The sequence below is a fragment of the Orycteropus afer genome, unplaced genomic scaffold (assembly GCF_000298275.1).
Source record: "Orycteropus afer afer isolate SDZICR_OR568_19922 unplaced genomic scaffold, OryAfe1.0 scaffold00349, whole genome shotgun sequence".
Taxonomy (NCBI): Eukaryota; Metazoa; Chordata; class Mammalia; order Tubulidentata; family Orycteropodidae; genus Orycteropus; species Orycteropus afer.
The window spans coordinates 1,385,946-1,402,251 of NW_006921936.1; the positions used below are offsets into that span (position 1 = coordinate 1,385,946).

At 34.9% G+C, this 16,306-nt stretch overlaps 1 protein-coding gene across 1 annotated transcript in view; it reads left to right on the forward strand.

Annotated features, from left to right (window-relative positions):
• LRRIQ1 (leucine rich repeats and IQ motif containing 1) overlaps positions 1-16,306 on the forward strand; it is a 329,025-nt gene that overhangs the window by 190,841 nt on the left and 121,878 nt on the right. The window contains 4 exon segments of the mRNA XM_007952584.2: positions 7,964-8,053; positions 8,726-8,847; positions 9,370-9,465; positions 9,732-9,814. Coding sequence (XP_007950775.2) covers positions 7,964-8,053; positions 8,726-8,847; positions 9,370-9,465; positions 9,732-9,814 — 391 coding nt within the window.

Below are 16,306 nucleotides of genomic sequence, written 5' to 3' on the forward strand. Positions count from 1 at the left end.
GGATTTGAACCGCTAGCCTTCTGGTTAGCAGTCAGATGCCTTAGGCACTACGCTACCAGAGCTCCCAAGAACAGTTTAGCTTACATAATAATTACTCATTCAGTGTCAAAAGCTGTGAACAATCTGAGATTTACCCTGCATGCATGCTATTAAGTTAGGCTGCCTCACTTTCATGGATGTTAGTAGAAGACATGAAATGCCTGAGTAAGAGACAAAGGAACATGCTAGTTATCATAGCAGGAGCTTTATGTTCACATCGGTTCCCCTTGTCCAGCAAGTTCCACAGGAGTGGCCCAGGCATATACTTTGCACACAGAGGGTGTGTGTGTCACATCCGGGAAACTTAATTCAAGAAACCTCATAACTTATAAAAGGCTGCCCATGCTAAGCTCTAGAGGAAGTAATTATTTTTATTATACTAGACAGCAAAGAAATTTGTCAAGAGGGAAACTGTCCCAGAGGGGAACACTAAAACCATTCTATCATCCCAGTCCCTTAGCTATATGAATATCCTCAAAAATACAGTCCAGGACAGAAGCTCTCACAAGTCAAGCAGAAATGAGTGACCCGTGGAAAATTATTTTCTTGCATGCCCCTTGTTTCCACATGGCAAATTTCCCCATGAGTACACAGTTCCAGTACCCACTGATTAATCTGACAGACAGGTCATTAGATTTGTCTCTAAATGATACATTGATAAATGATAAATAATACATTTAATTGAGTTTACTATCATTAGAACCCCAAGTAGCAAGATGAGGCCAACCTGCAATATTGACCTCAGCCACACATACCTGGATACAGGCACAATCAGTACGATAAATTCCACAAGTCATCAGCATTTACCTTAGAATGCCAAATGATTTTCTGCTTAAGTTTCCTACTTACTATATCACTAGTTCTGGCAGAGTAGTGCCTAAGGCATTTGACTGATAACCAGAAAGTTGGTGGTTCAAGCCCACCAGCCACACTGTGGAAGGAAGACTAGGCAATCTACTTCTGTAAAGAGTTACTGCCTCAGAAACCCAAAGGTCACTATGAGTCAGAATTGACTTGATGGCAGTGAGTTTGTTTTTTTTTGTTTTTTTTTTTTTGGTATTACTAGTTGAAAGTATTAGCAATTACACACAGATTCCACCTTGGCCTGAAAGAAAATGTCTAAAGCAATTCCACCTGTCACAATCCTAGCTGCCCTGGATATCTTCCCGGGCCCAGGTGGTATTTCCTTAAACACCTGAAGATCTTTTATGTCCATTACACTTTTCAGATAGTATTTGGAATGATTGAGGATGGGGATAAAGAAGACATCCAGAGATGTTTCTTATGGGAGGTTCAAGATCTGTGACCAATCTCTGCTGTCTGAGCAGACTCCTGAATAAGGTGAAGGGGAATGACTATCGAATTAGGGTCACAGCCATCTGATGAAGATTGGCAGACCCAGAAATCAGTTGAATTTTAAGTGCTTGTAGCAGTCTGTGAGAGCTGCATAGGGACATTTTCCTTGTGAAGGAAAGATTCAGAGACCGTTCATTAATGTACTTCCCTCCCTCATGCTTTGAGAGATCCAGGTGTTCTCTCCCTAAAACCTGGGTAGTTGTTTTCCCTCTACCCCTAAAAAATCATGGCCTATAACTTCACTCATTTTTTTTCTAATTATAACCTATTCACAACTAGGCCTATTATCTGGAAGGATCAGGTAAAGAAGAACAAAGAAATTTTAATAAAATTTTTATAAAAGCTGCATCCTGAGGATATGTCAGTGTTCTGGTTACCCAGTGCTGCTCTAACAAGAAATATACCACAAATGGGATGGCCTTAACAAATTGAGGTTTATTCTTACAATTTGGAGGCTTTAAGTCCAAGTTCAAAGTGCCAGGCTCTAGGGGCTGGGTGAAAGCCCCTCAACCTTGGGATCCAGCTCTGCCTCCTGCTCCCAGCCCACTGGAGCTAGAGGCATTTCTTCACTCAGACAGCTGCTGGCTGCTGAGGCTGAGAAGCCTCAAGGTTGACAAATAAAAAGGCACAGTCCCTTTGTTACCAAACCACATGGCAGGCCATTAACTTAAGTCCATTGTAAGTCCCAAGGTCGGCAGAGCATAGCAGGCTGCTGAGCAACAACATGGCTACATGCAGAGTCCAAGTGTGCCATAGGCTAGAGACCATTCCCAAAGCTTCTGCTTATATACGGGAAGCAGACCACATCCCAAAGGCAGCTATTCAGCTGCTTGTGGTAGATCCCACCATGGAGTTGACTGTCTGTCTCATCATGGGGAATAACTACCACCAACTGCCCAGCCATTCAACCAGGCCCAGCCAAGTTGACACAAAGACATAACCACCACAATCAATCATGCCACCCTGTGAATTGGTGTTATTGTTGGTTGCCACAGAGTTTGATTCCAATTCATGGTGACTGAAGGTGCGCAGAGTAGACCTGTTCAACAGTTTTCAATGCTGTGACCTTTCAGAAGCAAAGGGTCAGGCCTTTCTTCAGAGGTGCCTCTGGGTAGATTCTAACTGCAGTCTTTACAGCTAGTAATTGAGTACTTAACTTCTTGTACCACCTAGAGTCCTGTGAGATGCTATTGGAGTAAAGAAATATATACATCACAGCCACAAATGATTAGGGCATTATCCTGAGTTGTCAAAATAGATCTATTTAACTCTTTGTCCCTTTTATCCTAAGCCTTACCTAGGAAGTATCCATAAGAGGATGATCCCTTTCTGTGTGGATAGCCACACACAATAGCCAAACTGCCTTACCAAGATTTGTGGATAGACAGGGAGGTACAGTCAGACTTTCATCTCAATACTGGGTAGCTTTTTTTTTTTTTTTTTTATAAAAAGCGCATAACATGCATGTGACCCGAGGCATTATATTTTCAATCGCCTCGTATGCATATAAAATCTGGACAATGAATAAAGAAGACCGAAGAATTGATGCATTTGAATTATGATATTGGAGAAGAGTGTCTACTATACCATGGACTGCCAGAAGAATGAACAAAACAGTCTTGGAGGAACTATAGCCAAAATGCTCCTTAGAAGTGAGGATGCTGAAACTTTATCTCACAGAGTTTGGCTGTGTTATCAGGAGGAACCAGTCACTGGAGAAGGATCATGGAGGAAGACCTTCAACAAGATGGATTGACACAGTTGCTGCAACAATGGGCTCAAACATAGTAATGACTGACAGTGAGGATGGCTCAGGACCAGGTAGTGTTCCGTTCTAGCGTATGGTCACTATGAGTTGGAACTGACTCAACAGCACCTAGCAAAAACAATAGTAATTATCAGACTTCAAATGGCATGGAAAACTGAAAATTGATGCAGGGCCACAGTTGTGTGGCCCAAGTCAGATGATCAGTAAACTAAAAATGTGTCAGTAGTGATGAGGGATTGTAATGTGGTGTAGTCAAATTAACAGGAACAGGTAAAGGCAATGATTGTGTGGTAAGACCTCCTCCACCAGCAGATAAATGGGTACATTTTTCAGGTGTCTCAAGTCTGACATACATTGGCAGTCTTTGAATCAGAAACATAGAGTCAAACACCATTAATGTCTAGACTCCAGTCATTCTCATCAGGGAATTGGCACTTACCATGGGCATCTATTGTTGCTGTTGTTGTGATGTGCTGTCAAGATGGTCCCAACTCATAGCGACCCCTCCTTGAGTTTCTGAGGCGGTATCACTATGGAAGTAGATTGCCCAACCTTCCTTCCGAGGAGTGGCTGGTGGGTTTGAACTGCCAGCCTTCTGGTTGGTGGGTTTGAACCGCCAGCCTTCTGGTTAGCACTCAAGTGCTTTAGGCACTATGCTACCAGAGCTCCCGTAGACATCTATATGTATATCCAAAACAGTTCTGTAAGCAACTACACTTTGTTTCCAATTTTTGAGGTTGCAAAGAAGGGTGTCTCTAATCTGCTATTCTGTAGTTTCCACTATGCTAAATACAGATATCCCATGAGTCTAGGTATGATGGTATGTTTTACACCAGAGGGAAACACTATCATTATTTTCCAAGGTTGTAATCCAAACTATTAGGCAATAGCCCAAGAGTCAATCAGTTTCAGCTTAGCTGAAAAATCCCTGAAACATGCTAGCTTGGATGAGTTGAGGGTCCCACTGAACCTGAAGCTTTGGTCCAGGCAGTGTAGAGGGGATAAATTTTCCCTCACAGGAATAGTTCCCATTTTTTCATGTATAGCTGAGATTCCACTGGGGCCAGGGAAACTGCTTTTGTTGTTGTTACTGTTTTTGTTGTTTTTTCCATTTGACAAGTGAGGTTTGGGGAACTTGCCCATTTTATTAGTCATTAAGTTGATTCCAACTCATAGCAACCCTCTTTGGTTTTCTCAGGTGATAAATCTTTATGGAAGTAGATTGCCCGGTCTTCCTTCCACAAAGTGGCTGCTAACCACCCTTCTGGTTAGCAGTGAAATGCCTTAGGCACTATGCTAAATACAGATATCCCATGAGTCTAGGTATGATGGTATGTTTTACACCAGAGAGAAACACTATCATTATTTTCCAAGGCTGCGAGCTATTCAAATATCATTGAAAACTAATCTGGAACAAAGTTGTTACAGGATGTGTAGAAAGATGAGATACTTAAGGAGATTGTCTTCCAACATCAAGGGCCCATAATTAAAAAAGTGAAAAAATTACAATGATTTTTGATAAATCCGCAAAATGTTCTAAGGTGAGCAATTCTCTGAAACCTACAGGCCACCAACTTGTGGCTTAGAGCAATTCTTGTCCTAGTGTCTTACTGTGTCAATGAAAGGATTATATTAGATGGCATGCAAATGTTTGCATGTACATATACACTTAAGCAAGTTATTTGTAGCTCCTCTTTCTAATAACTTTATTTTCTAGTTAAAGTTGGATTATAATAGAATATTTTCTGATCAAAAGCCAAATATATGTGTAGCTAATCAAATGTTCAACTGTGAACACACAGTTACAAATTTATCCAAGTTCAAGTTAATGTGTAATATATAAGTAAAAGTGATACAGTTTTTATAATAAACAGAACTATTCCAGATCCTGAGTTGTAAATTAAAGAAAATCTAAACAGAAGGGTTTCTTGAGCAATAACTGAAATTTGTATAAATGTTCAGTAGTAAGCATGATATATTAACATACGTTTTCTGAAACAGTTGAATGTTTATAACTCTTGGCCAGTTCCTCCTGGCATTTTGAGATTATTTTTCCTCCAGCATTCTAGGTACTGCCAAACATACTTGATATTAAGAAACTTAAACTTATATAAATCAGTAGTCTTGGTAATATTTTTGTTGTAACTATATAATTAATAAAACATCTTTAGCATTTTTTATTAAACTTTACCTGTATACCTTTAGAAATTTCAAAGAGATAGTGGTTAAAAATTATTCTGGAAACTTATAAAAAATTTTTGACCTATGTTCAAAATCAATAAAAACTATTTTTAAGGTTTTGTGGATTTTCACATGTTAATTTAAAGACCTAACATTTGCCCTAGGTTTCATGTGGACTTTCTAAAAAAGAGACCCCCCATCAACATCTTTATGATCTGGCAAAGAAGTCACATGCTTTGTGGGATCTTGTCCTGCTGCATAGAGAAGGCAGTTGCAACCTCAGAAAAATATAGAAAGGAGGTGTTTGGGCAGCTGTTTAAGAAAAAAAAAAATAATAAAGTTGCTTGTCTACATAAAACCAGTGTAAAATTTAGGCTCCTTAACTGGCAAGAGCTTTTCATTTCCACAGCCTCTTATCAGGTGGCATATTGACTTTTGTGATACTGTCCTCTTCATACCTCTTCATTTTAGTACTTTTCACCAGATTAAGAGTACTAATTTGACGATAGTTCATAAAAATTTATTTATCCTGGCCTTGATCTTCCCTTGGGTTGATCTGGATTGTCCTTTTCTTTTATCAGACAAAAAAGAAAGTATGAAAAAAATCTGAGCCCTGAATCTTGTTCACAATTTTCCATCAAATAGCAGTCCTTAAACTAGATACTGGTTCTTTTAAGCTAAAACTTTTAAGTATACATTATAAATGAGTGTAATTAGTCATCAGAAACCTTATTCTCTCAATTTATTATTATATTTTCCATTCAGTGTTTTATTTTTTAAACTCTTTGTATATTTTTCAAAGTAATTGAGGTTTTTTTTTTTTTCTAATTTCAACTGTGATATATGTTAATAATCCCTACCTCAAAGGAACCTGATAATGTTTCTAACAATTGAGAGAGATGTCCTAGTCACATAGATATTTAAATAATATGAGTTTGATTAAATTTCCAAAGACTAAATGCTGTAAGGAAAAGTTGTCATTCCACTGCTAGCTTGCCATCAGAATGTATTAGTCCCACCTTCCTAAATGATCTTTCATAAACTTATGAAACAAAGGACCCTGAGCTTATATAAATTGCATCACCTCAGAATGTAATCATTTTAGTTTTTATATCATAAATATCTTTAGTCATTATATAATTTTTTAAAAAAACAGATTAATTGGTATTCTGTGATTATCCTTTTTTTCGTAAAAAATTCAAAAACATTATAGAACCATAGAAGTTTATTCTAGGCCCTATTAAATAAGGCAGGCAAATAAAATTTAGGTAAACATATCCTAAATTATGCAACACTAGTATAACTTGTGTGAATTTACTTTTTTAGAAGATGGAAGAATATTTAATGTTGAAAAATATCAGAATGATTTTATGAAATTTTCAGTGTAAATGTGACAGGTAGGTGCAACTAAATCCTAAATGGTAGTAACATAATGTAATTAATTGTTGGAAGAAAGTGGACCTTTACTGCTACATAGGGAATTATGTTGTTGTTGTTGTTGTTATGTGACATCGAGTCGGCCCCGACTCATAGCGACCCCTCCTTGGGTTTCCGAGGCAGTATCACTACGGAAGTAGGATTGCCCAACCTTCCTTCCAAGGAGTGGCTGGTGGGTTTGAACCACCAGCCTTCTGGTTAGCAGTCAAGTGCTTTAGCCACTATGCCACCAGAGCTCCCATAGACAATTATACACTAGTATAACTTGTGTTGCATAATTTAGGATATATTAGAGTTCTATTGTAGAAGAAGGAGCTCTGATAGCATAGTGGCTAAAGCACTTGACTGCTAACCAGAAGGCTGGCGGTTCAAACCCACCAGCCACTCCTCGGAAGGAAGGTTGGGCAATCCTACTTCCATAGTGATACTGCCTCGGAAACCCAAGGAGGGGTCGCTATGAGTCGGGGCCGACTCGACAGCACATCACAACAACAACAACAATTGTAGAAGAATATAATAAATTTGAAAATTCCATAAATGGAAGGGAGATGTATTTAAGATTTAGAGAAAAAAGATTTAAAATAGGAACTTCAAAAAGTAATATTTTAATATGTACTTTTGTCATTTAAACAGTTGAATTAAATATGGAAGATTATATAAGGAATCATGTTTCCTATATTTTTATTTATTGCCAAAAAATACTTTCTATTAAGAAAATTTGAAAAAAAATTTAGAAAAGCCATCTGATACGCAGTTTTTATAGAAAACTGTTATTATCTAATATATTAACATGTAATTTTAAATAATACAGGTTGATATTATACTTTGCAATATGAAGAGATAAAATATGTTTTTCATTTGTTCTGTCTGGCGTTGGCTCAGAGTCATAGTTATGAAGCAGTTAAATGTGCTGAACAAAGAGTCATGCAGTTTCCCCCCCTTATTTGTTTACAGCACTTAAGTTCTTTTATCCAGAACTTGGGAAAGGGAAGCCATCCCATTTTTCAGTACATTTCAGTTAAAGAGATGCATAATATCTAACAATTTCAAAGGGCAGATATTCTTGTAAATATAAATTCTGATACATTCTTATATTTGATAGCATATATGATAATTTGGAAGATATTTTGTAAAAGTTCTAAACACTAAATTGTGTACATCTTAATGTTATTATTTGTGTAGGCTGCCTTAGAGGAAGAATGGCTAACTTTAGATTCTACCCACTTCCCTTCACAAACACAGCTTCTACCAAACCAGCTGCACTGGCCAAAGGTAACATGTCACAGAAACTTCTTAGTGCTCAATCTTTGCTCATTTCTTAAGGTTATGCTATGCTGCAGTGATTAATAATACAATTTATTGACTTGAAAAACACAATTACTTTTAGAAGCCTCTGACTTCTTCCTCATCCCCAGATGTAATTTTTCATGTAGCTTTCCTTTCATTTGCTTCTAATTTTTTTCTTTATTTTGGATTTCTTTCAACACTTTATTTCACAGTAGCAAAAAAAAAAAAAAAAAATGATGTGCTTCAGCTGCATATTTGGCAGAAGACTAAAATCACTAGTTGACAGCACTTTAAAAATACAAAAAGATACATTAAGAGGGCAACAGCTGAAGATTCTCAGTCAGAGGTCAATGAACTGCAATATCTGTTATTTATTTGATAATCTTTGAAGTTTTTGTTTTCTAAGATTTTTTAAGTCTTTGCAATTAATCATTTTGTATATGCATAGTATACCAACAAGCATACCTCTTGCTACTACATCAAAGGATATTATGTGTGTATTTCCTAAATTTTATTTTATTTTATTATAATTTAAAATTTTTGTAATGAGTATTGTTTTAAGAGGCTACATAGTAATATATATGTAAATGTAGTATAAATGCTAGAATTTAAAAATTTACTCTATGCTTATTAACCTTGCATTTTTTTTCTGATAAGTAGTCTGGAACCTTGAAATATGATGACACTTCACTTAGTTTACCAAGCCATCCAGCTCAGGCATGGCTGTGCAATGAGAAAGAAAACGTGTTCTCACCAGGGCACACACAATTTAATAGCAGGTAAGCTAAATTATTCTTTTAGAGGATCAACCTACAAATGATGAAAATATTACATTCCCTATAAAATTATAATAAAGTGATGAAAATAAGTATGAATTTACTTTTTTTAGAAGATGGGAAAATATTTAATGTTGAAAAATATCAGAATGAGTTTATGGAGTTTTTAGTGTAAGAAAAACGTGACAGGTAGGTGCAACTAATCCTAAATGGCAGTAAAATAGTGTAATTAATTGTTGGAAGAAAGTGGACCTTCACTGTATATAGGGAGAGATAAGGTTTAAAATAAAAAATTCAGTGCTGCATTCCTTTTTATAAAAAGATTGAAATATGCTTTAAGTAATTGAAATGTAAACATTTAAAATTAATGGCAGACTTTTATTACTTTTCAAGATAACGATTTTTCTGTAACTTAAATGGATTTATTTCCATGTTTGGGACCACATAAACCGCTTGTAGTTCTAAAAAGTGCTAATATACTTGTGTTGATTCAATTAAAGCTGGGCTTTTTTTGTCTATTTCCAGATCAGAAAACAGATCTTTTTCTTGGACACCTGAATCAAAGACCAGTGGGAAAAGTTTGCTAAAATCTGAAAAAGAAAAAAAAATTTCTGAAGAATGGTATGTGATCTATTTTATACTAAAAAACTAAGAAATTGAATGACATATTTTTCAAGATTTCAAGAATACCTTTATCAGTTTTTAAGAAACGAATAATCTGTCAGCCTTCTGGTTAGCAGTCAAATGCCTTAGGCACTACGCCACCAGCACTCCCGGAGTTTGGTTTTTGGTAACTAGGAATCCAAGTTTATTTTAGTATGATATAACCCAAATATATATGGTTAAATGTATTTATTTTGCCCTTATTAAATTTAATCTTTTAATAGGGGCTTTAAGGATATTTCTACTGCTCAGCAAATGATGAAGAGAGCTCAGAAAATGAAATCAAAGAAGTTAAGGGGAAAGAAAGGTAGGTAATCAATGCTCTTACAATAATAACCATGTGTCTGTGATGTTGAAAATCAATTAATTCTTTAAAGATATATTTACTAAATTGTATTTAATTTGAACAGAAATAAATGCTCTGATATGAATATATCTATGGTAATGACTCGGGATAAAAAACTTAAGAAAAAAACTTAGGGAAAATTAAGTTGTTACATTAAGTGATTTGTTATACTCTTAAATTCTTTTTTTACTTGCTTCCTTCTTATATACTTTGCTATTGATTATTGTATCTGTTGTGCAGTAAGAATTATGGTATGGTTTACTTCTGAACTGTTTCACTTTGGGGAGTGTTGATTCAGAAGACCATCTGCTTCATGTGTTTATTCTTTTGGATGTTTTTAAATCGCTTCCTTGTTCAGTAAACCCTTCATATAAATTCATCAGCTGCATGGATATTAACTATGAAAACTTTACAATTTGGCTCCTTGGAAAAGGAACACAATTTATGTCTTTGTTTTATGATTTTTGCAGAAGTTAGGAACTATTCAAAGGCATCTTTTCTTCTATCCCACTTACCAGGCTACTGTTCACATCAGTTTTCTTTCTTTGGACACCTCTGATTATTTTAATACAATTACTTAATATATGGTATAGTTTATAGATGTCAGGGCAAGAAATAGCAGGTTATTATGATACCATATCTCTAATTAACTTAAAATTATTTGGATTTTTGCTTACAGCTTGCATTTACTTTATAATATTTATTTTAAAGTTTATATAAGTATAGTTTCTATACTCATGGATTCATAGGCTCAATACAATTAACATAATCTTTTTAAATGTTTTTAGGTTTGTTTTTTTTCGTACACTAGTTACCTTTATAAAGGTCTTATTGTCAGTGAAATATTTCCATAAAAGTACTATTTTTCCTGAGAAGAGCAAGAAATCTATACTCACAATTTTAGCTTAAGTAAGCATACAAAGAGGCATGCAAGAAACTTATTTTCTATTGATTTTTCTATTTATTAGTTTTAAAGGTTAGATTACTAGCAGTATTCTAAGGACACATGTATATACATATATATATATATATTTTTTTTTAATTTAAAAAACAGGAATAAAGATAGCCAAAATACTGTTTGTTTCCCAGGAATAAATGATATTTGTTGGAACATCACTTACTAGCCATTGATAAATTATTAGGGATTAATTTTTATTTTTTGAATGTTCAGTTTTCCATTTTTGGTTTAATAATATCTTAATTTTTTCTTTTACCTTTTCAAAATAGTTGTAGTATGATTTATTGGGTACTAAACATTTTCAACCTTAAAATATAGACATTTTCAGCATTTTGAAGAAGAATATATAGAGATGCTGTTTTTTTCAACTCACTCTGTGCTCCAGTACTCTTAATTGTTTTGTAAACTCCTATTAAGTGCCTCAGGGCTCTGTGAGCTAAATGCCATGTGGCGTTTACCCCAGTGAAATATTAACCCCAAACCTTTCACAATAATGAGACTCTATTTCAGCCCTGGGGACCTGGAATCTAGTACAGTAAATCACATTAGTTTGATCAACTCTTTTATTGCTTTGATGTATGTTTCTATTCATCTTCCACAGTACTAATAAACATTATTTGAATACTAGTTCTGAGAACAATAACAGTTTCTGCAACTCCTAAGATAAGTTCAAATATCAGAAGTGGTTTAAGAACTGATTCAATAAGTGTTCAACAAATTATTATTATCTACTTAGGTCTCCATGAGTGGAAGCTGACTTGATAGCAACCACCAACAACATTGATGTTCAAGAAATTTCACTGGTTTTCTTCTTTTACATATGCACAGTTTTTGCAATAGCTTCCAATATTGAAGGCTGAGGAAGAGTTTATCTTGTCAGACTTATAATATGAATTTGTTTCTGAGGTTATATAGTTCTCTCTTGCTAATTCTTATAATAGAGTGTTTTGTTTTGTAGACTGTAAATTTTTGATGAATAGGCATAGTAAATAATATAATAAATAATAAATAAATAAGAATTCAATAAGGAATATATTTTGTTGTTGTTGTGTGCTATTGAGTTGATTCTGACTCACAGTGACCCAACAGAACAGAATAGAATTACCAGTTAGGGTTGCCTAGTCTGTAAGTCATTAATGGGAGCAGATAGCCAGGTCTTTTCTTCTGCAGAGCCACTGGGTGGGCTCCAACCACTGGACCTTTCAGTAGACAGCTGACTTCTTAAGGAATATAGACTAATACATAAAAATCATTGCTTTAATGGCTAAAATTTAGGCATAATTATTATCAGGCAAACATTAAACCTCCTTTTATTAGTCACAAGGGGGCATGATAGGTTAACATATGAAAAAGAACATCTAAGTTACAACATCTTGACAGAGGTTATTAAGCATGATCTGTTAGGTAAAAATCCTAAATAGCAGTTATATAATTGTTAAAGGAATTATTATTCTAATACCATGGTTATAAAAATAATTCCATTCTTACTACTGTATGAGGTTTGGTTTTGTCTGTGTAGAACTGGTGTTTTGCCTTTGTTTCATCAAAATAATATTGGATTGATGAGACCAAACCAATTTTTTTTTCTTTAAAACTTGAATGGGGAAATGTAAAACATAATGATGAGCTTTAAATCTCTCATTCCTTTTCCCTATTTTTCTTTACAGGAGCTCTGGTAGCATAGTGCCAAAGGCACTTGACTGCTAACCAGAAGGCTGGCGGTTCAAACCCACCAGCCACTCCTCAGAAGAAAGATGGGACAATCTACTTCCATAGTGATACCACCTCGGAAACTGAAGGAGGGGGTCACTATGAGTTGGGTCTGACTCAACAGCATATAACAACCACCACAACATTCTCTTTCACAACACATATGCATATCAGAAACATTCAAGATAAGATTAAAGGTAGAAAACATGAAAAAGAAAAAGGGTAGAATCTCCTCCAGTTATCACATTTGCTTTCCCATCCAGTAGCCTTGATGATGTACCACTTATGTCATTTTGTAACTGTGTGTAAGTCATTTGAGACTCCTGGCTTAAATTTTCTTCCTGTGCCATGGAGAATTTTCTCATACATCTCCCAGTGTTTTACATCGATCATCTGTGATATGCTATTAACTTATTCAAGTCTGCCTAAAATAATGGCTATAATTTAAAATTTTTACTAACTAATAAAATAAAACAATGTTTAAAATATTTAAATTCTGTTGTTGTTGTTATATGCTGTGGAGTTGGACCCGACTCATAGCAACCCCTCCTTGGGTTTCTAAGGCAGTGTCGCTACGGAAGTAGATTGCCCAACCTTCCTTCCGATTATAAACTACTTAATAAGAGTTAACTAATAATTTTTGCATATACAAGATAAATACTTTAAAAGGGACCATGTACCAACTTGAAAGTTTCAAGCCACTAGAGGGCAACATTGTCCATAGAGCAGTTGTGAGACTAATTGGCTCTGTGTCGTGGGGAGGTAGGAGTGGCATCAGAGAATAAAACTAAACTAAACCCATTGCTGTGGAGTCACTTGTGATTTACAGTGACCAGAAACTTTTAATTAAACAAAATTAATTACCTCCTATAATCTTAAAAGTGGTGATTCTTAACAAGATGAGGCAGAGATGCAAGGGCATTGAATTAAAGAAGCTTTAATTCAAAATTTGGCAATAGAAAATTCATTCCACCTTAAAGAAAGTTGCTGTGTACCAAAAACTTTACAATTTTATGCTAATATCTTGCACATATTTTACCATCATCTGCATAGTGAGGGTTACTGGTATATAGAAAGCATGTGGGGTCAATAACCTAGAGGTAGTGCAAATAATTGGTGGCAAGACTGAGAAGAACTGGATGCAGAAAAGGGGGTGAGTGATTGGTTTCGGTGTATCACATTCCCCAGAGAGGTTGAGCTCTGAATATAGACATTCTGGTGGAAAGGAGCTTATGAGAAGTTTAAGAGGTAAGAGTGTGAGGATAAAGATATGATATGGTTTTCCTACGATTATAATATATCTATGCATATCCAATTTCATAAAGAAAAGAAAGAGCAAGATGAAGCAAATAAGGTTAATTTAGTTGTGAAAGCAGAGTCCCAACTAGGAATGAGAATCATTTGTAGCTTTTTGTAACACTCAGCACAGTGTTAGGTATGTCCTAAGCATGCAATAATGGGTGTTCATTTTATTTCCATGAATAAAATAGCTTGAAACTATATTGGGAAAGTTTATCCATACCCAAGAATTAAGTCAGGTAAAAACTAAGAAGGCTAACTTTCTAATATGAATTACGCAATTCATGAGCTATAGTAAAACAAGGAATTAATGAGATCAAGGAATATTAAGAGAGAGAGATCAAAAAGGAAAGTATAGACAAAGTTGTGACAAAATAAAGTTTATTGTTGATTTATTTTGTCTTATTTTTTAACTTCCAAAAAGAATTAACAAGAATTTTGATTGAATGTGGCTTTATTGTGCTCACAGTGAAAGAATAATAAAACTCACTTGAATAGTAATATCCTTGAGAGCAGAAACTCGATTCCTCACTGAATTCCCAGAACCTACTAACATGCCAGAAGGAGCTCTGGTGGTGTAGTGGTTCAGGCATTTGGCTGCTAACCAAAAAGTAGGTGGTTTGGACCCACCGGCCACTGTGTGGAAGAAAGATGAGGCAGTTTTCTTCCATAGAGATGTACGGCCTTGGAAACCCAATGGAGGTCACTATGAGTCAGATTCGATTTAATGACAGTGAATTTTTTGGGGGTGAGGTGGTTAATATCATGCCAAGAACATAGTAGATATTCAATGAATAATTATTAACTGACTCAGCAGTAAATGAGATAAAACTGTTTATAGTTTGACAGTATATGAAAATCTGTGCATATTTTAGTCATTTAATACATGTTTACATTTAAGAATGCAAAGTTAAATTAGTAAATAGTACTCTTTTATTAGATAATGAGATATAGCTAGTGATTTACCATTAATATAAAACTTACTTGATGGCAGGCATTATTCTACTTGGCACATACAGAAAATGGATAATAGTAACTCAATTTTTATATTTAAAGTTAATGATAGTAATGTAAACTCACTCACTCCATTGAGTCAACTCATAGAAACTCCCATTGAATTGCCAAGGCTGTATATCTTTATGCAAGCAGGCTGCCCCATCTTTCTTCAGGAGAGCACCTTGTTTTGAACTACCAACCATTTGCCTTAACCACTACACCACCAGAGCTCCTTTAAGGCAAACTAGTGATCTAAAATTAGGATTGTAGAATCTGAAAAAGGAATATACAGGTCAAAAATAATTTTAAGGGCATTCTAATGTTGTACTAAAATTATGTTATTTAAATGAGATTTGTTGTTGTTGTTGTTATGTGCCGTCGAGTCGGCCCCGACTCATAGCGACCCCTCCTTGGGTTTCCGAGGCAGTATCACTATGGAAGTAGGATTGCCCAACCTTCCTATCTATTTAAATGAGATAGTACATCTAAATATTGAGAAAATACTAAAAGCTAAATGCATAGTAAGAACTAAGTCTGTTTGCTTATGGGTTTCGTAAAATATTTTATGAAAATGTATTTAATTCCTATTTCCTCAGGGCAGTGGCTAAACTACCAACCAAAATCTTAGTAGTTTGAAACCACTAGGAGAAAGATGTGGCAGTGTGCTTTCTATAAAGATGTACCTTGATAACCTCTATTTTACTCTATGCTATAGGGTCACTATGAATCAGGGCTGACTTGATAACGTTGTGTTTGGTTTTTATATTTTGGGCAAGTCATACTGGGGGTTACAAAGATTAAAAAAAGAAAAAAAAATCATAAAGCTGCCACTGAGATTCTCAGAAGAAGCTCAAATGGGTAAAAATTGATTTTATAGTGCAAGAAGCTGTTCTCCTTATAATATCTTATCCTCTCGCTTTCTTACTGGATTATTTATTTTTCCAGAAAAGAATTGGTCTTATTTGTGCTTATATTTTCATTAACTATCAAAATTAAGTGATTTTTTTCTCCATCTACAATTACAATATGTTTTATCACTTCTTCTAATTACCCCTTTGCAATTTGAACTGAAGTTTTCAATCAATTTTGGGTGATGTAATCAAAGTGTTTTGAGGGGAAAAAGCTTGAAAATGGTGGTGAATAAATTATTTTACATAGTAAATTGAGCTAGACAATTCATTTTATATATCTTATATTATTTACTCTTGATAAATGGTACAGGGTAAGTGATATTATTATCCTTGTTTTACATATTGAGAAAGAAATACATAAAGAGATTATTATTTGCCCAAGGAAGGTACAAGGAACTTATGAATATATACTTATATATATTTACTGATATATATATACACACACATATATATCAGTGTACTATATGTAATCAAATGTAGACTTATCTATTCCCTTTATAGGAGCTCTGGTGGCATAGTGCCTAAGGCACTTGACTGCTAACCGGAAGCTTGGTGGTTCAAACCCACCAGCCACTCCTC